Below are 20366 nucleotides of genomic sequence, written 5' to 3' on the forward strand. Positions count from 1 at the left end.
ATATGGTGCTTCCACCATGTGACGTCACTCTGAGGCCAATCTGGGTCAACCCAGGGGCAGAGCCTGGTGGAAGGCAACCAGTGATTGATTACCTTCCACCAGGAAGAGGGTGGGGGCAGCTCTGGGACCCGGATGGCCACCCAGAAACCCCGTGCTCCTACCTCTTTGTTGGGATTACCTGATGCTGCCCCAGGAGAGCGAAAGCCTCTCTGTACAGCACTGTACAGACAGCCCCCCTGGTCTCACTCAACTTCTTAGTTATACTTTTCTCCATTAAGTTAATTCATTCATAAAGTAGATTAATTTAGTATCTACTCTTGATGCCACTGAACAAGAAATAGTGAGCAGCAAGGCCAGACTTTTATTGGTCCAACTGTTGTTTAGAATGTTAGAAGCATTTTTTTTTTAGCTATTGTTCTTCAGGTGTATGTACGTAAATCATTTTTTTGAAATGACAATATTTATACAAGCTGATGATACAAATCTGATAAAGCTGCACTTTCTTATGAACAAATGAGCACAAAGCTTCATGCAGGATATGTTTTAATTAGATTATAAAGCATCTGGCCCCAAGAAACAAGGCAGTGAAAAATTTCAGTAAGGAATAGCATATAATTTCAGCTAGGAAATATAACGCAACTAGATTGCAAGGCTTCTACTGGAATAAGTTTTTGTTTATTGATTTTGATCTCTATTCGTTATAACCAGAGACAAAAGGCAAAAAGATTTTGTGAAGAATTCTGGCTTACCCATCTATTTTGCCTTTAGAATTTTATTTTATTTTTATTTATTTTTTGTCATGGTGGATTTGCATCTTGATCCCCTGAAGTGTGACTAATCCAGGGTAACAATCAAATCCAGCTTTCAGAGTAGAACATTTTTAGCCTGTAGGAAATTAATGTCATTGGTTTACATGTCTACAAAGAACTATTTATAGAACAGAACTTGCAGGGCATTCTTTGCTTATGGATTTTTCTGGGTGAAGTTCATCATTATGGTAGGACCTAGGCATTATCTACACTTTGGTCATGTTATTCATGCCCCAGTGTTTCAAATAGAGATCTTTCTCTAGCCTTTGTGGTTTGCTGTCTAAATACACATATCTTTGATATTAATCCATTTCAAGCAAGCATGAACCATTCACCATTAAGGATACATGGTCTGCGTCTAACTTCTCTCTGGCTATACTGGGCAGTATGTGCACAGATTGATCATTCAGCCCAGTTCCACAAGGAGAGGGGGGAAGAATGATTTGTTATAGTTTAGCTTGCTCCCTGATTTCCATCACCACTCAACCAACTACTGATTGGCCAAGGTTTGTGAAGCATATAGGACGTGTTTGCTTAGGTGTTTTAGTCTAGTTGTAGCCTATTTGTTCTCTCTTGGTGGGTTATCTAGTATTACAATTCATATAACATGCCAATGAAAAGGAGTGCATGCCTAGTTTTGAATAAAAATCAGCCCTTTCCCCCTCACTGCATTATAGCAACAATTTGCTGCCTTCCCCCCGTTGTGCTGGTGAAGTTGTGCATGCGTTGGTTTATGCTAGCGCAATGTCATTAGTACTAGCAGCAGAACAACACTGGATGCTAGCCTCTATTCTTTTTATTATTATTACAAAGTTTAGGGTGACCATGTGAAAAGGAGGACAAGCATAGGGTGGCCAGATACAAAAGAGGGTTGGGCTCCTGCAGCTTTAAGTGTTGTGCTGAAGAGGGAATTTCACCAGATGCTGCCCGCATACAAGTGACACCTGCTGAAATTCCCTTTTCTACCGTTAAAAATACAGGAGCCCAGTCCTCCTTTTCATATGGTCACCCTAACAAAGTTGTTATTCCTGAAATTCCTCCATATCAGTTTTGTTATATGCAACTTCATTAACCTAATTCTAGTGTGAGTGGTTTTTTGTGTGATACATAAGGTGATTTTATAAGTGGTCAACACTGAGGTCAGTATCCATTCCTGCCCATTGATGTGCAGGACCCATGGCCACTTCTGGTCCACACACAGCCAGCTCCACCAATTTCATTGCCCAAGTGGCCCCCACCACTTGCACAACAGTGAATTAGCGTTTCTGGGAACAAGTCCCCAAACATGTAGAAACACTCATTGCTGTAAGGGGAAAGGTGTCAGGAGTAGGTTTCAATGCTGCCATGAGGCCTCATAGTTTTTAGCTAGGATTTAATTAGAATTAGTTTGGAATGTCAGAATCTGTGCAAGTTTATCTATGTCAAGTGTTCTCAGAGAACAGCAGTCACTTCTCCCAACCCAATGCAACACTGAGAGGCTGGGAATCTGACTGGACAACCTGATAGAATTTTGGAAGAGGTGGGAGCTTTGCAGAAGGAGTCACTCAGTCTGAAGCATCATCTTGGCGGGCTGAGCAGTGCCATCCTGTTTGGATAGGGACCAAAGCCCCTCTCTGTCAAGTGCCTCCCTTTATAAGCTGAGTTAAAGATGAGGAACCTTTGCTAGCAACACCTCGTCTCATGGCCTAAGATCCCTCCCTGTTTGGATCCATCACCATCTGGGAATTTGAAAGCACTCTGCACATGGATTGAACTTTGGATTGCTAAGAACTTGCCATGAAAAGTAGTGTGAGGCTTTTCATAGACTTGAACTTGCATTTGATCTGGATTCTGTGTTTTTGTCTTTGGTCAGCTCAGTGTAGCAGCAGACTGGTCTTGGTTATGACTGTTGGACTTTTCCTCTGCCGGATCAGATGGTGGGGAGTTCCTAGTGCTAAAAGAACCACAGGACACCTTGTGCCTGAAGTTTTACCTTCCCGTTGATCTTGTTTAGGCTTACCATGTTCCCTCAAATTACCAACGAATGATCCACAATTGGAATAACTCCTTTGGGTGGTTCGTTAAGCCTTTCAAGTATTATCCATTGTGGATTGCCTGAGGGATCATATCAGGAATCCTTCCCCTCCCTTGTCCAGGTTTGAAACCTTTTTATGGAACCGTGGAGATGGCAACAGGGATACCACATTGCTATTATTTTTACTTTGCCTTTTGATCCGAACAGACCCATATTCAATTGAAATCTATCCTTACCTGGTGAGAGTTGATATCAGTACCCCAGGGCAAACTTCACTTTTCAGTCAGTTGCTTTAGTATGTCAATTACTGGCTCTCATCAAGTGGGTGGGCATTTAAATGAAATGCACACAAAACTAATAATAATTTTCTGGTGCTGACTTTACCACATCAAGAGGAAATCTAAGAGAAGGACCTAAATGTGTCATCTCTAAATTGGAGCTACAGATGATTAAAGATTTTTAGTTGATTAATCTATTACATTTGTATATATCTATTTTTGTGACAATTATAATATTGACACACTTGGTATTACACTTCAATTTCTACACTAGTGTTTCTCCGACAGTAAGAAGAAGAAAAGGTTAATAGATATTGCTCAGCTCTGCTTGTTGAACATGCATGGTGTGTCTTTCCCAAGGTTGCTGCTATTTTCCCTCCCCAATTGAAGCTCTCCTGGAGGGAAGAGCCCCTTTGTATCGCCAGAAGAGCCTTTGTGGTAAACCTTCTATAGATGGTAGAGGTGCCAGTGGAGGCTGGTGGCTTCTATTTTGGTGGGGCTGTGATTTCCATTCTGGGTTTCAGATAGAGCCAGCCAGTACTCTATGGAGCAATTCAAGGTGCTAACTCATTTTGGGGCTATGGTTCAGCACTTTGGATAGCTTCTTTACAGTCCTGGTTAGGTCTGATTGAAACCCAGAATGGATTCACAGCCCCACCGATAACTGAGCTACTAGCCCCCACTGATGAATGGTAGTGGTGCACATCTCCCCTTTAGCTCCAAAACTAAAGCACTGCTCCTTCCCCCAGGCAGCCTGCAGAAATGCCTGGAGGAGGCTGCAGACCACCATTCTTTCATGCTAAGGTATGTAAAAGAGTTGGTGCTGCTGCTCTTCCAGAACACCTGCCTCTTTCTTTAAGTATGACAGAATCATACTCAGCGGCGTTCTTGAGGCATTGCTTCTATTACCCAATGGGATGAGGTTCCATTTTGTGGTGAAAGCAGCACCTGGCTGCAGGAATGAAGCCTTATCTTAAAATGGAAGGTCAGAGGATGTAGGTGCAATGCCCAATTAAATGGGCCCTAAGTTTTAATTAATTGCTTTGATTAATCAATTAACTTTGCAGCTCTACATTTAAAGATTTCTTAGCTCTGTCCATGGTTAAATCACCCACTTTGGAAGTCCAAATAAGAGCAATGATATTATTTATATGTTTTGAATTAAGTACATTATTATTATTATTATTATTATTATTATTATTATTATTATTATTATTGATCCAGGATTTATAATGGAAGAATTGAAACATTTTGGAGCAGTCAGCTCTCAATGCAGAACCAGGGCCTCCACACCATGAATGTTAAATGATTCTTATACTTTCCCACCTTTTGGTGGGAAGTGTTTCTTCTAACAGTGGAAATGTTATCACGCATGAGGTGGAATAGCACTCTAAGAGCTTCTGTTTTCCATCCCTCCCCACCAGCTTTGCAGTAGCACATTTTATGTGATTGCAGTCAGTTTCATTTGCTACTGCTGATACCATCAGATCCTGAATTGGAAACTTCACACACACCCTCATTCTTTGAGAAATAAATAATGCAAGTAATCCATAATTAGCTTACACAGGTTTTAAAACAAAGAGCCATTTCTGCAGTTTTGCTTTTTTAACTCTGCCTAATATTCAGCTTTTCAGAAGTCTGCTTTCTCAGTGCGCATCAATCAGGTGACTGCATGCTTGATTTGAGCCCTATTTCTTATTACCTTCTATCCTGGTTTAGTTTCAGGTATCTAGTTACAATGTTTACAGCCATGGATTTCATAGTAAATGGCAGTGATTTCAATCCCCACAGCTCTTAGCACATCCTATTACACATCGCTGGAAACACACATTTAAAGAGTTGTTTTCTGTGGCATGTAAGCACTGAGTTGTTATGCAATTGGATATACACCTCTGTGCATGGTATGGGCAGAAGTATTCTTCAAATGCCTAGAGAAAACAGCAGCTGTACTGTGGTACATTTAGTTCTGAAACCATGTAGTTCCACCAAAACCTATTCAGTCAAAAATATACAGTTAAAGAGAAAAAATAAATCTGTACAGAACCCTTCTTACATAAGCTAATGGTTACATATAGTAACACATAAATAATGGAAACCCTACTAGGCCTGGTTCTATAAAATATATTACAACAGATCTCAAATGTGTGTTTTGATTTTTGACACAGAGGTCTTCATCAGTGGCTTAATATAACTTAATATAAAGACTAAACATAACAAACCTGTACAAAATAAAATCAATTAGAGGTCAGCACTGCCAAAAATGTGAGAGAAGAGGTTCTTTTTTTAAAAAATGGATTGTGTCAGTTATATTAATCAGCCTTGGAATATATTATTATTATTATTATTATTATTATTATTATTATTATTATTTATTTATTTATATAGCACCATCAGTGTACATGGTGCTGTACAGAGTAAAACAGTAAATAGCAAGACCCTGCCACATAGGCTTACAATCTAATAAAATCATAGTAAAACAATAAGGAGGGGAAGAGAATGCAAACAGGTACAGGGTAGGGTAAGCAGGCACAGGGTAGGGTAAAACTAACAGTAGAAAGTAACAGTAGAAGTCTGCACAACATCAAGTTTTAAAAGCTTTAGGAAAAAGAAAAGTTTTTAGTTGAGCTTTAAAAGCTGCGGTTGAACTTGTAGTTCTCAAATGTTCTGGAAGAGCGTTCCAGGCGTAAGGGGCAGCAGAGGAGAATGGACGAAGCCGAGCAGGGGAAGTAGAGGCCCTTGGGCAGGCGAGAAACATGGCATCAGAGGAGCGAAGAGCACGAGCGGGGCAATAGTGTGAGATGAGAGAGGAGAGATAGGAAGGAGCTAGACCGTGAAAAGCTTTGAAGGTTAACAGGAGAAGTTTATATTGGATTCTGAAGTGAATTGGAAGCCAATGAAGAGATTTCAGAAGTGGAGTAACATGGTCGGAGCGGCGAGCCAAGAAGATGATCTTTGCGGCAGAGTGGTGAACAGAAACCAACGGACTGATGTGAGAAGAAGGAAGGCCAGAGAGAAGAAGGTTGCAGTAGTCCAACCGTGAGATAACCAGTGCATGAACAAGCGTTTTGGCAGAAGAGACAGACAAAAATGATTGAATCCTGGCAATATTATACAGGAAAAATCGACAAGATTTAGCTACTGCCTCAATATGAGGAATAAAGGAGAGCGAGGAGTTGAATATAAAGCCAAGGCTACGAGCTTCCTTGACCAGAGTAAGCGTAACATCATTGACAGTAAGAGAGAATGAGAGATGAGGAGAAGGTTTAGGAGGAAAAACAAGCAATTCAGTCTTTGCCATGTTAAGTTTCAAGCGACGATGAAGCAGCCAAGCTGAGATATCTGAAAGACATGCCGAGATACGATCGTGAACATCAGGAGAAAGTTCCGGAGATGACAGATATAGTTGTGTATCATCGGCGTACAGATGATATTGGAGGCCATGAGATTGAATAAGCTTGCCCAAGGGCAACATGTATAAGGAAAACAACAACGGGCCAAGCACTGAGCCTTGCGGAACCCCTACTGAAAGGGGAAAGGAGGAAGACGAGCTGCCATTAGTCAACACGCTGAAAGAGCGACCCGCTAGATAGGAGGCAAACCAGTTATAGACAGAGCCACAAAATCCAAGGTCATGAAGGGAATCTAAGAGAAGATCATGATCAACCGTGTCAAAGGCTGCAGTTAGATCAAGGAGAATAAGAACGGAATAATGGCCTTTAGACTTGGCAGTAAGGAGATCATTGGTAATCTTAGTAAGGGCTGTTTCGGTGGAATGCAGAGGACGGAATCCAGATTGAAATGGATCCAAAGCAGAGTTACTAGAAAGAAAGTCAATATTGTTGGGTTTTTATCTGGAAAGTGCTGAAATCTACTTGTTTTTGTTTGTTTTTAACAGATTTCTTATGTTTAGTCCTGTAACTTTATATTAGGCCACCGAAGAAGACTTTTGGATTGAAACATATTTTGCTTGTGTTGTAATATATTTTACAGAACTAGGCCAATAGTGGTTTTTATTAGTCATGTGTCACTAAGAGACTGTTCCGATGACACGCTAAGCCACAGTGCTTAAGCATTTTGAACTAAACATTATGGCTTAGTGAATTGTGTGATCCATGACTTCGCCTGTTGTGTGAACCATTCCTAACTATGGTGGCTAAATAACCATGGTTTAAACAGGGTGACTAACCATTTGCTGCAAAAGGGTTAGCAATCTAACTATTGGCTTAGTGTGTCATCTGAACAGGGTTGATATGTATCAATTAGATTATGCAATAAAGGGTGCTCCTCCTCCTTAACTCTGGGGCTGTCTATATGTGGGAAAAGCCCAGAGTGGCTCTGCAGTGGTGCTGCATAATTTATATGCATAATTTATCCAGTGGAATTTTAGAACGTTTTTAGGATGTTTTAAGGATGTTTTAATCATGTATACTATGTTTTTAATCAGCTTTTATGTGTTTTATATTTGCTGTTGTTCCCCACCTTGATCCAAGTGGAGAGGTGGGTACGAAATTGATGATGATGATGATGATGATGATGCAGCCATTGTGGAGCCATCCCAGGGCTTTCCCCCGAAGCTCTGTATTAAAAAAGTCAGGGACTTACCCCAACTTTTTTCTGCGGAGCAAAGTGATGTCGGTGCATCTGCATCTGTCACCTTGCTCTGAAGTTGCAGCGGAAGCATGGCCAGGCCGATGGTGACCCCTGATTGGTTGTCATCTGCCTGGACAGGGAGGAGGGGGGCAGCAAGCTGAATGGCCACTGGAATGCCTCCGCTTCTGCTGCTTCTTCAGGCACCAGGGGCCGAAAGGCGAGCGCTTCTTGCGCTCTCCAGGGGCAGCTAGTGGGCTGCTGTGGCGATGCTCCTGCCACCCCTGAGGGGATGGCAAAGGACAGGGGGATGGAAATGATGCTTCCTTACTTGTGTCCGGCTTGGAGTCTTTGGACTTGCTCTTGTGGTGGAAGAGCCTGCCAAGCTGCTTGAAGCTGCCTTTCTTGATGGTGGAGCCACCGCACCTTGATGGGATGGATTGTGTCAGTTATATGACACAATATGTGAACAACCCTCGCCAGCCCACAACAGCGAGGCAGTGGCAGCGACAGCAGCAACCTCCCTTGACGAGAGGCATGGGGATGGCCAGGAAGAGGGAGAAAAGCCTCTCCACTTCCGCACTCCATCACAGCCAGCTGCCAAGCCATTGAGAGGTGGTGGAGGGACAGGAAAGGGGGCAGACGGGCTGGCAGCAGTTCTTCACAAACCCCATGCTTGCTCCTTGCCATGGGGACAACCCCACAGGAGAGCAAGGGCAGGGTTTTGGGGGGTCGTGGCACCAATGCATTGGTGTATAGACACCTCCTCTGTATCTCTTTAACTCTGTTTTTGAATGGAGCAATATTGATTATTATTATTTTTGCAATTGCATATCCCATTTATTTATTTATTTATTTATTTATTTATTTATTTATTTATTTCATTTTTATACTGCCCAATAGCTGAAGCTCTCTGGGCGGTTCACAAAAATTAAAACCATGAAAAGCATAATAAAACAACCAATTGGGACAATACTTCCCCATGGGAATTGTCACCATGTGGGGTACCACTGCCAAGGTCTGGGAGGTTGGCTGATTTGTTCCACCCCACAGGCCCCTTTTCAACTAGAAAGTTCCCTTATACTGAGTCAGATTATTGGTACAGCTTGCCTACCTAGTATTGTTGATACTGACTGGCAGGAGTTCTCCAGGGTTTCAGGCAGGATTCTTCCTAGCTGAAATCCTGGAGATATCAAGGATTGAACCTGGGACCTTCTGCATGCAAAACATGTGCTCTACCATTGAGCTATGGCCTCTTCCCACCCCCAGTTGGGGATGTTCACAAAATGTCTGCACTGACCTTTACTCTTGATATCTTCCCCCAAGTTTGAAATAGTAGTCATGTCAGTTATCCAGACCACTGTGAATTGGACATACTGTATTTTTTTTAACTTGTTACTCTTATGTTCTCTGAAAGAGACCTTCAGACTCATTATACTCCTGATCTACTATTGACATTCTGTAATTTACAGAAGAAATGAGAACTATCCAAAATGGTCAGTCTCTTTTTCCTTCAGATGATAAATGGAAAGTGTCAGTACTGACAGGAGACTCAGGAACCCAAGCAAATGTCACCCTCTGGATATATGGAGACAAAGGGATTGCTGGACCAATAACTCTTGGCAAGGACAACAGAGAACAGCTGTTTCTACCCAGGACAGAAGATGCATTTCAGGTAGCTAATGAAAGCTGGATATGTTATTTTGCTGCATACTTCACCCACAAGATCATTCTTTCCTGCAGTAGGGAAAAAAATCCTCCTCCTCAGTGTACTGCCTCAGATAAATCTGTCTAATGTCTTTGGATCCAGCATTAAATCAGCTAAGTGTATGTAGCAAATGGCAGAGGGAATACTCTTTTCTGTCATATCTACAAGAGCAGGAGCAACTGCAAAAGCAAATTGTTTTCTTTAAGATAGTTATAGGCAATTGGTTGGAGACCAATATGCCTCCGTACAAATCATAGGTAATGAAAGGGAAATGCACACCTTGGGTAATGAACGGTATATGTCACTTATGCAAGATTTTTGGTGCTGAAATGTAATATTGCATAGTCTTTTTGTGAGCATTGCTATGAACTTTACATGGTCCTGTAAAGAGTAGCACCTTGGCTATTTTCCCAACAAGTATAAGATAAAAGGCTGCCCTCCTATGCATGTTTTTAAGGGGGGAAATCCCACAACTACCAGCATTCTGCAGTTCTCCATGCTGACTGGGAAATGCTTGGAGCTGTAGCGGGGTGGGTGGGTGGGTTTCTGTCTCAATATGCATAGGATTGTAGCCTTAGTTTTATGGAGTTTATACTTTATACAAGGTATTTCTAATAGTTTGTGCTAGCATATTGCAAATTTCAGGTCCACTTCACTTTGAATCTTTCATTCAAACCAATGGGAGTTTTGCCATTGGGTTTCAATTTGAATAGATTCTGTTTTGCAAAGAATGCATTAGCATTGTCTTCCAGAATGAGACAATAATAATAATAATAATAATAATAATAATAATAATAATAATAATATATTTATTTGTTACCCACCTCTCCCTCTGGATCGAGGCAGGGTACAACATAAATGCAAACACTATAAAATACATATAAGGTGCCTGACATTTTCATTTTATCTAATAGATTGTTTAAGCACCAGGTCAATGATACTGTTTTACATATTTTGAAGTGTAGGCTACAATATTCCAACAACTGACACTGGACTGTTCAGCTCCCATGCTGGAAAGTTAGCATTAGAATTGAGCCTATAGTCATCTTGGCAGCTCAGGGTAAACTGAAGCCTTTTTATTCACAGGAGGTGACTATTCCTTGGCAGAGCGTAGAAAGAGATTTTTTAGTAGCTCATATGGTGAAACCTTTCCCAAAGAGTAGCCACACCCTCTGTGATTACGGCATTTATTTATTTTTACTATGCTGTGCCTGATGAGGAAAGCATGATGAAGCTGAATGGGATGTAATTTGGAAGTTGAAATCCATCAACAGACAATTATTTATCTTGAAGGCCCAGCAATTTCTAGCGGGGCATCGAACTTACTAGCAAAACCAGCTGTATTCTTATGGTATTTCAACCCATTTGCACTAAAATATCTCCTCTTAGCGACTCAAAACATATATGTATTGAGGGAGGAATCATAGCTCAGTGGTACAGCACACACAGAAGATCTCAAGTCCAATTTCTGGCATCTCCAGGTAGGCTAGAAAGGAATCCTGCTGAACCCCTAGAGAGCTGCTGCCAGTCATAGAATCATAGAATCATAGAATAGCAGAGCTGGAAGGGGCCTACAAGGCCATCGAGTCCAACCCCCCTCCTCAATGCAGAAATCCACCCTAAAGCATCCCTGACAGATGCTTGTCCAGCTGCCTCTTGAATGCCTCTAGTGTTGGGAGAGCCCACAACCTCCCTAGGTAACTGATTCCATTGTCGTACTGCTCTAACAGTCAGGAACTTTTTCCTGATGTCCAGCTGGCTTCTTTTAACTTGAGCCCGTTATTCCATGTCCTGCACTCTGGGAGGATTGAGAAGAGATCCTGGCCCTCTGTGTGACAACCTTTTAAGTATTTGAAGAGTGCTATCATGTCTCCCCTCAATCTTCTCTTCTCCAGGCTAAACAGCACCATGTACATTGATGGTGCTATATAAATAAATAAATAATAATAATAATAATAATAATAATAATAATAATAATAATAATAACATGCCCAGTTCTTTCAGTCTCTCTTCATAGGGCTTTGTTTCCAGACCCCTGATCATCCTGGTTGCCCTCCTCTGAACACACTCCAGCTTGTCTGCATCCTTCTTGAATTGTGGAGCCCAGAACTGGACGCAATACTCTAGATGAGGCCTAACCAGGGCCAAATAGAGAGGAACCAGTACCTCATGTGATTTGGAAGCTATACTTCTATTAATGCAGCCCAAAATAGCATTTGCCTTTCTTGCAGCCATATTGCACTGTTGGCTCATATTCAGCTTGTGATCTACAAAAATTCCAAGATCCTTCATTTGTAGTATTGCTGAGCCAAGTATCCCCCATCTTGTAACTGCGCATTTGGTTTCTATTTCCTAAATGTAGAACTTGGCATTTATCCCTATTAAATTTCATTCTGTTGTTTTCAGCCCAGCACTCCAGCCTATCAAGATCACTTTGAAGTTTGTTTCTGTCTTCCAGGGTATTAGCTATCCCACCCAATTTTGTGTCATCTGCAAATTTGATCAGCGTTCCCTGCACCTCCTCGTCCAAATCATTAATAAAAATGTTGAAGAGCACTGGGCCCAGGACTGAGCCCTGCGGTACCCCACTCGTTGCCTCTCCCCAGTTTGAGAAGGTTCCATTGATAAGTACTCTTTGAGTCCGATTCTGTAGCCAACTGTGAATCCACCTAATAGTTGTTCCATCTAGCCCACTTTTAGCTGGTTTGTTAATCAGAATATCATGGGTCACTTTGTCAAAAGCTTTGCTGAAGTCAAGATATATGACGTCCACAGCATTCCCACAGTCCCACAGTCCACAAGGGAGGTTACCCGATCAAAAAATGAGATCAAATTAGTCTGACAGGATTTGTTCCTGACAAATCCATGTTGGCTTCTAGTAATCACTGCATTGATTTCAAGGTGTTTACAGATTGACTTCTTTATAATCTGCTCCAGAATTTTCCCAGGGATGGAGGTCAGACTGACTGGTCTGTAGTTCCCAGGTTCCTCCTTTTTGCCCTCTTTGAAGATAGAGACAATGTTAGCCCTCCTCCAGTCATCTGGCACCTCACCCGTCTTCCATGATTTTGCAAAGATAATAGGTTCTGAGAATTCTTCCGCTAGCTCCTTCATTACTCTAGGATGCAGTTCATCGGGCCCTGGAGATTTGAACTCATTCAAGGAAATTAGGTGTTCTTTGACCATTTGTTTATCAATTTCAAACTGCAATCCTGCCCCCTCAACTTCTACTCCACTTTTTCCAGGGGGGTCATAGACCCGCTTTTGGGAGAAGACTGAGGCAAAGTAGGAATTGAGCACTTCAGCCTTTTCTTTGTCATCTGTTATCAATTTGCCATCCTCATTAAGCAGTTGAACCACCATTTCTTTCCTCTGTCTTTTACTACTCACGTATCTGAAGAAAGCCTTTTTATTTCTTTTAGCATCCCTCACTAATCTCAGCTCATTCACATACTGTTGACACAGTCAGTGTCAGCAGTATTGGGCTAGATAGAACAATGGTCTGACTCAGTACCAGGCAGCTTCCTATATAAGGGAGTATTGGTTTTGTGCAAACTTAAGACTTCAGTCCGATGGAACAGTTCAATGAACAGCAATGCACAAAACAGCCAAGCCTTCATTTTTAAAATATATTTTGAAAGAAAAGGTGGAGGTGATGGGGGGGGGAGAGAAATTGAATTTATTGAATTAATTGATGTGTAGTGAGAACCTGCCAAAATTTAAATTGGCAGATTGTCATGAAAATCTGCTACACAATATTAGAACTTCAAAATGGAATTTCTCCAGAAGCATGTACATGTGCATCTAATAAAGTTGCAGTCAACCCTGGAAGAAGGGGTGACAAAGGAATGGTAACATCTCTTAACCACATTTTTGCATTGTTGCTATCTTAAATAATATACTGAATGAGCAGAATATACTATAGATCGCACAAAACTGAAGACTTTTGCCTAAACTGGAGCTTGGTGGACTTTAAAAACCTGCTAGTATTGAATGGGTCAGATGTTTATTGTCTGGCTTGTTACATTACCTGCTTTTTATGTGTCCTTTTATAGCATAAGCAGTCACAATGAAAGTTGTAGGGATTTTCACTTTTGAAACCTATGTTTAAAGATCTCTGGGATTTCCTCTCTCTCAGGTAGTGAAAAATTCATAGCTAGTGTAGGTAATAACATGTCTGCAGTACTATCTGTTCTCACTACTCATGGATTCCCTAAGATATGAGTCTATTGACCTGCCACAAATCAGATACGATCTAGCATAGTTGTGTTCTGAGGATATTGATCTTATGAAAAAAGAAGTATCTGTGAGTCAGTACCTTGGGCATTCAAGCTCTTCACACTCATCTGGTTTGGTTTTGGTTCTGATATAACTGATGGATATATCAGACCCAAATCCTTTATACGTAAAGGATCCGTATAAAAGAGACAAAAAAGAAGTGTAGAGAAGCAACAGAGCCAGGATTTGACTGGGTTTTAAAGTATCTTCCAACACCTGTGATTACTGTGAATATTGCAGCCCACGGAATGCTAAACTTCTCTTTAATTATAGAATTCGCTATTCTGATTTGCTACAATCCATGACAAGCTACATTAGAGTGATTTAATATTTGAAATAGGCTTTTAAAGTTATTGGCATCATCATTGTCAGCGTCGTCATCATCATCATCATAGAAAAGAACAAGGAAAGCCCGGAAAAGCACGACTTGTAAAGCCAGAGCCTTATAGCAGCAGCTGCTTCCCCCCTCACACCCCCACCATCACTTCAAGTGATATCTCAAATCTTTTCGCTTGCTAAATAGCTGTCAGGCTGTGAGTATTTTTTATCTCAGTGACTAAGAAGCAGGCATAGGGCAAAATCTTGAATTCCTTAACTTCATGAGCAATTTGATGTGCTTGCATCAACTCAGGATAAGGATGGCGTTAGCAGTGACATGGGTAGGATCTACACTGGAGTCCCTTTGGTTTATGAGGCACTGCTGTGCCAATTTTTTTTTTTTTGATAGAGCAATTGTTTCTTGGTGGGCCCATGTCAGCAAATGCCATGCAGTATCCTTAGTGTTTCTAAAGTCTTACTGCGCCACACAACAATCGGTAGTGCTGCAAACGCAGGAGAAATGGGTGGTGCTGTCGTGACCACATGAGCAGAGTTGTAGCACTTCATAACACAATTTTGTGTCATATATTGCTTTGGATTGATTCCATTACACTAGAAGTGGAAGGTAGTGATAAGATGAGTCCTGCTGATTCCTGTCAGGAATAGGTTTCAGCAAGGCCGTGGAGGCCTTGCAAGTTGTAGTTAGATTTAATTAGAAGTAGTTTGGATTGTCAGAATCTGTGCAAACTTATCTGTCAGAATTCTCACAGGAGTAGATTCACTCACACACACACACACACACACCCCTTAGCCTTGAGACTGTTAGACTTCCCTGGGAAACTGATAGAATGTTAGAAAGATGGGGCAGGGGCTTATTGAAGGAGTCACTCAGTTTGTAGTATCATCTTGGGAGGCTGAGCAGTGCTGCCCTGTTTGGACAAGGGCATGACTTTTTGACTAGAGCCCCTGTCAGTTAAGTGGTTTGAAAGAGGCCCACGCCGCCTTTTATAAGCTGGAGTAAAGTCTAGGAGCCTTTGCGAGGATCACCTTTTGTCTCATGGCCTAAAATCCCTCCCTGTTTGTATCCATCACTGTTGGGGACTTTGAAAGCACTCTGGACATGGACTTTGGATTACTAAGGACTGTGTCATGAAAAGTACTGTGAGGCTTTTCATAGACTTGAACTCACATTTTCTGTGGATTGTGTGTTTTGTTTTGTGGTCAGCTCAGCGTAATGGCAGGCTGGGATTGATTATGACTGTTGGACATTTCCTCTGCTGACTCACGTGGTGGGGAGTTCCCTGTGCTGAATTACAAGCCCTGCGATCTTGTTTAGGCTTTGGCCATGTTTCCTGAGTTATCAATGTGTGGCCACGTTTGGACTAGCTCCCTTGGGATGGTTTCTTCAGCCTTTCAGGAATATCCCATTATGATTGCCTGAAAGATCATATCAGCTTTAAGTATTTCTGTAGTGTGTAACCAAAAAGCTTTCCACTGTGAGATTTGCCGCAGTAAAAGAAGTCTCACTGATGTGAGTGTCCCGTGTCAGTTTGTCAGAACGTGTGAATGCAGGAGGAAACGGGAAACATGACACTTCCCAATCAATCAATTTATTTATTTATTTATTTACTGCATTTCTATACTGCCCAATAGCTGAAACTTTCTGGGAGGTTCACAGAAATTTAGACCATAAAATATAACTTAAGTATAGAACTTTAACACAATATAAAAATACAACCAGAATAAAACTGAGCAGCAATGCAGAGATTTAAAATAGAGATTTAAAATATGGATTTAAAACAGCAAAGCTAAAAGAGTAGGATGGTAAAATAAAAAGGTCTTCACCTGGTGTTGGAAAGAGTATAATATAGGTGAACTTCTCTAGGGAGCTCATTCCACAGCTCGGGGGGGGGGGCACAGCAGAGAAGGCCCTCCTCCTGGCAGCCACCTGGATGTTGAATTTGTTTGTTTGCTTATACTGTTTAGTGCATGTGCACCAGCAAAGAACAATACACCCTCCTTGATGAAAGTCAGCAAGTGGAGGACAGATCCCCATTTCCACCCCACAGAGCCTCTCCACTTCCTGCCGAAAGTGAAATGGGAGGATGGGAAGAAAGGTGGCCAAACCAGCTCTGTAGGCAGAAATAATTCCCACCAGAGCAAATTAAAATAATGTGAGGATAGCACACACCAAATTATCCACCACATGGAAACTGCAAAACATGATTTAAAAAACCCATGATAAAAGTACTCTGAAGAAATCTGAGATATAAGGGCAGAAATAGTGTGAGGCGGATGGATTGGGGAGTATGTTGTGTGCTGTTCAAGCCAGGTGTGACAATGAGAGGGAAAAAACCTCCTGTAGATCAGCCCCAAGGTAGGACTTGTGTTCAAGTGGTTTAAATTAGACAGGCTTAACTTAAATCCTGAGGGAAACTATCAGAAGACAGAGACACCAATCTACAAAGGAAGGTTCCAAGAAAAAAAAAAATCTAAAAGTGTAACTTGCCTGTAAAAGTGCCGAGGAAGAAGCATCCTTGCTGGCGCCGGAGCCACCACCCAACTCCCTCCTTGCCAGCCGGCTCGGAGATCTCAGCAGAAGAAGGCCGGGTGGAGAGCGGAAGAAGCTCTCCACCCCACCTTCTTCCCTCGAGCTCTCCGTCCCAGCTGGAGTGGAGGGAGTTGGGTGGCGGCGACGGCGGCAGCAAGGATGCTTCTTCCTCGGCTCTTTTACAGGCGAGTTACACGATCGTTTTCGGGGTGCACTGGGGGCGGATGGAAGCGCCCTGAGAACGACGTGCGGATTCCCCCCAGGGGATGTTTACTGCTGCTCGTCATGGTAGAAAATACTGAGCTAGATGGACCAGTGGTCTGGCTCTGTATAAGGCTGCTTTTAGTGTTCTATATCCTGGTTTGGGGCAATCACAAATGTTATAGTTTGCTGGTATCAGCAAGTTGTGCTTTCAGCAAAAGTGGAAGCAACTGATGGAAACAGAACACATGAGGCGAGGGAAGAGGCAGAAGGCATGCTCAAGGCTCATTCAAGTAATGTAAACCATGTAATGTAAGTAATGTCTTAGCGTTTTACAAAAGCGGCAGAAAAAAGTATTGTTGTAATAAATGAGGATCTAGGATTAATGGACGGCGTAACATTGTGAATGGCTAATAGGCGAGTTAAGGGGAAAGCTGCTTAAATAAGCTCTTTTAGATAGTAAAGATGAGTGCTTGAGCTGTTAATAGGTAAGGAAAAACATGACAGAGGAGACTGCCACCAGCTTTTTATTCAGAACAGCAATCAACTGTACAGGTTAAGAAATAATCTGACGGAAGAGCTGTTTTTAAGTGTCAGAGAACCCCTCCTTGTAGTGAAATATACAATGGAAGAAATGGTTTATTTTCAGCTTCAATAATGGTAGATTAGCTTCAAAAACACTTGAAATAAATGGAATAGAGTTGGATTAGAAAGGGTATCAAAGAATGCTCTGCAATATTTCTGCAATCAAAATACTCAGGCTTCATCAGCAATATTTCCCTGAAGGTTTACAGAGGTATCTTTGCTCAAAGTTATCTTTCTTTCCTTTTCTTTTTTACTTACATGGATATTTCCCCTGTTTTACAAATTTACAAATTCACGAATTTACAAATTCATGGGTGATAAGTCTATCAATGGCTGCTTGCCATGATAGCTAGATGGAGCCTTTTGGTTCAAAGCAGTTTGTCACTGAAGACCGGCTGCTGGGAAGCAACCAAGGAGAGAGCTACTGATCCAGTTCACCTGTAACAATCAACAAATGTGAATGTCAATCAAATGTCAATCACTCCTGCTGCAAGTGGGAAGGTCTAAACCAGGGAAGGGAACCTCCTGAATTTAGTTTCAGAGAAACTGTCAGGGGCTGCATTCCAGTGGGGAAAGGAGGTGGTGTAAAAATACCAGCATACTGTAGCTTAAAGCTCTTGCTGTCATTAACTAAGACAGGATCTACACTACTGCTTTAGAGCACTTTATAACAGTTTTGAGAACTGTCGGGAGCCAGGACACTCTCTATATACAGTTGTCAAACTGTTATAAAGCGCTTTAAAGCACTAGTGTAGATCCGGCCCTAGTCTCAGGAGAGGTATTTCAATCTTTTTTAAATGGAATTAAAGCCATGCAAAAGCTGCAACACCACAAAACAATTGGTGGTTTGGAGAAAGAGGGTGAAGCCAGGAAAAGGAGGTGGAGCCCTCTGGGAACCCTAGAGGGCTCGATTGGGATCCCCAGAGGGTCCGATTTGACTTCAGGCCTAGGTGCCAACTCTTGGTCAAAACAAAACCACAGATGAAACAGAGCTTCTATCCTTGGTTTTTTTACAGACAGAAACCAGGAATTCTGGCTTATCTCTCCCTGACAAGCCAGAGCGATGCACCAACCACAAACAATGGCTTATAAATCTGGATTGTTAGGGCAAAGTCAACCCAGAGTTTCCATTTCACATGTCACAATAAGCAAACCACAAATAGAAGGTCCATAGTTTATTTAGGTGCTCCCACTTGCAGGAGGAGTGCTTGGGCAATGTGTATAAGCATGCTGTTCAGAAACAATAAGCAGAGTTCCTCCAGACTCCTAGCTTATCATTATATTATGTGTTAACTGCCCCATTGCTTTTGCCATCTGATTGGCTCCTGTAAAACAGGATGCTGGATTGATGGTTTTCTGATCTGATCCAGCAGGGCTTGTTTTCCCCCATAGTGTGTGTTTGCTTTGTCCGAGTGCCCTAAAACACAACAGCTACGTCACACAATAAAATGATGGGTTATTTGTAACTGGGTGCAGGTGGGCCTACTGGTTCTTGTCCCTTGTTTGCTTCTGAAACAACCCAGTTACACTCTTATCATTATGTTTGAATCTGGAAACTCTGGGTTGTTTAGGGGTTAAACAATCCCAGAGTTAATCCATGGTTTGTTGTTGTATGAAGTCTGGGTGGAAAGTAGAAGAGATGAGGGGGCGGGCAGCATGCTTGCTTGCTGCTACACAACCATAGGTAACTATGAGTTAAACAACCAATAGTTAGTCATTACATGTGAATTGGGTCTTGGGGGAAAATGCACTAGTGAGCATATAAAGCAAGTATGAGGAGATTTGTGGATTCCTGCAAATATCCTCTGTTTATAACTATCTTATCTTTATCTTGGCTTTCATCTTCTTTTTTTGGCTTGTTTTCCCAAAAGAACACTTCTGCTCTGTAGGCTCAATAAATACTTTAATGACTAATGAAAATTATCTACATCATCAACTCCATTTGTCAATTATCGATGTCAAATTACCAGTAATTGACAATTATCCTAATTCATCATACACAATTAATCTCAATGCATCAAGTGTATCAATAGAGAGTTGTACCAGTTGGTTAAGGAAAATTATATCACTTTGAATAACAAAATTGCCTCAGTTCACTAATAGTCCACCTCAGATTATTAATAATTAGCTGTTTCAATTCAGTAGTGGGATTTCTCAATTTGATAGTGATTGATCGTCTCAGCTTAATACATTGTGATGAACTATCAGTTATTCCAATGTGTTAGTAAATTAGTTGTTTCCTTTCATTTGTAATCAGTTACTTCAGTAATGAGTCTTGGTTCATTGATTAAGTGCAAATACAGCTCATCAAGTAATGTAGCCCCAGTTTAAATCACCTCTTCTCCATTTCTTCTGCTTTTTGATATTCAGAATTCAAACATCCAGTCTTTCTTCTGATCTCTCTGCCTTGTACAGCTCACAAGGCCAAGACAGTATATCAAAGAGACACAGACAGTCTCCTAGCTGACTCTTTCAAACTGCTCCTCGTGAAGTGCAATGCCCAAAGTGCACATTGAGGCATCACGTTTTGGCACATGCAAAGCAGCATACACCAGGTGTCATGCCACCCTGACAGGCTGTCACAGTGTTATATGGGTGGAACTGGAAGCTGAGCTAGCAAAGGATTTGGGCTGTAACGCTCCCATCCAAGGAGCACTAAAGTGGGTGGATGGCTGGAGGAATAGCAAAAGCAGGAGGCATTCAGCTGGGTGGTCTCCTGACCCGAAGAAGTTCACTCTCCTCACCCCACGGAAAATTATTCCAAAAGGATTGCTGTGTTTTGAGCAAAGGAGATTGTTTCCAACATACCTCTTCTTGTCCCATTTGCAGAAATGTTTGGTGTTTACCAGGCAATTTCTCTAACACTGTTATATTCTTAGGGGGGTGGGGAGAAATCTTCCACATTGAGACACTTCTCTCAAGCAGCCTGATTTACAAGTATTTATTTAGATGAAGAACTAGGATTAAACATATCCCTACTGTTCCATTGTACCAAAGGAGAGAGTGTGCAGATTCTGTCAGAGAGCTCCTATGGGGT

At 41.7% G+C, this 20366-nt stretch overlaps 1 protein-coding gene across 1 annotated transcript in view; it reads left to right on the forward strand.

Moving 5' to 3' along the window:
• Window positions 1-20366, forward strand: part of RP1 (RP1 axonemal microtubule associated) — a 221553-nt gene that overhangs the window by 47749 nt on the left and 153438 nt on the right. The window contains exon 17 of the mRNA XM_063131303.1: window positions 9206-9363. Within this exon, the coding sequence (XP_062987373.1) occupies window positions 9206-9363 (158 nt within the window). The remainder of the gene's footprint in view (window positions 1-9205; window positions 9364-20366) is intronic.

This window comes from Elgaria multicarinata, chromosome 7, assembly GCF_023053635.1.
Source record: "Elgaria multicarinata webbii isolate HBS135686 ecotype San Diego chromosome 7, rElgMul1.1.pri, whole genome shotgun sequence".
Taxonomy (NCBI): domain Eukaryota; kingdom Metazoa; phylum Chordata; class Lepidosauria; order Squamata; family Anguidae; genus Elgaria; species Elgaria multicarinata.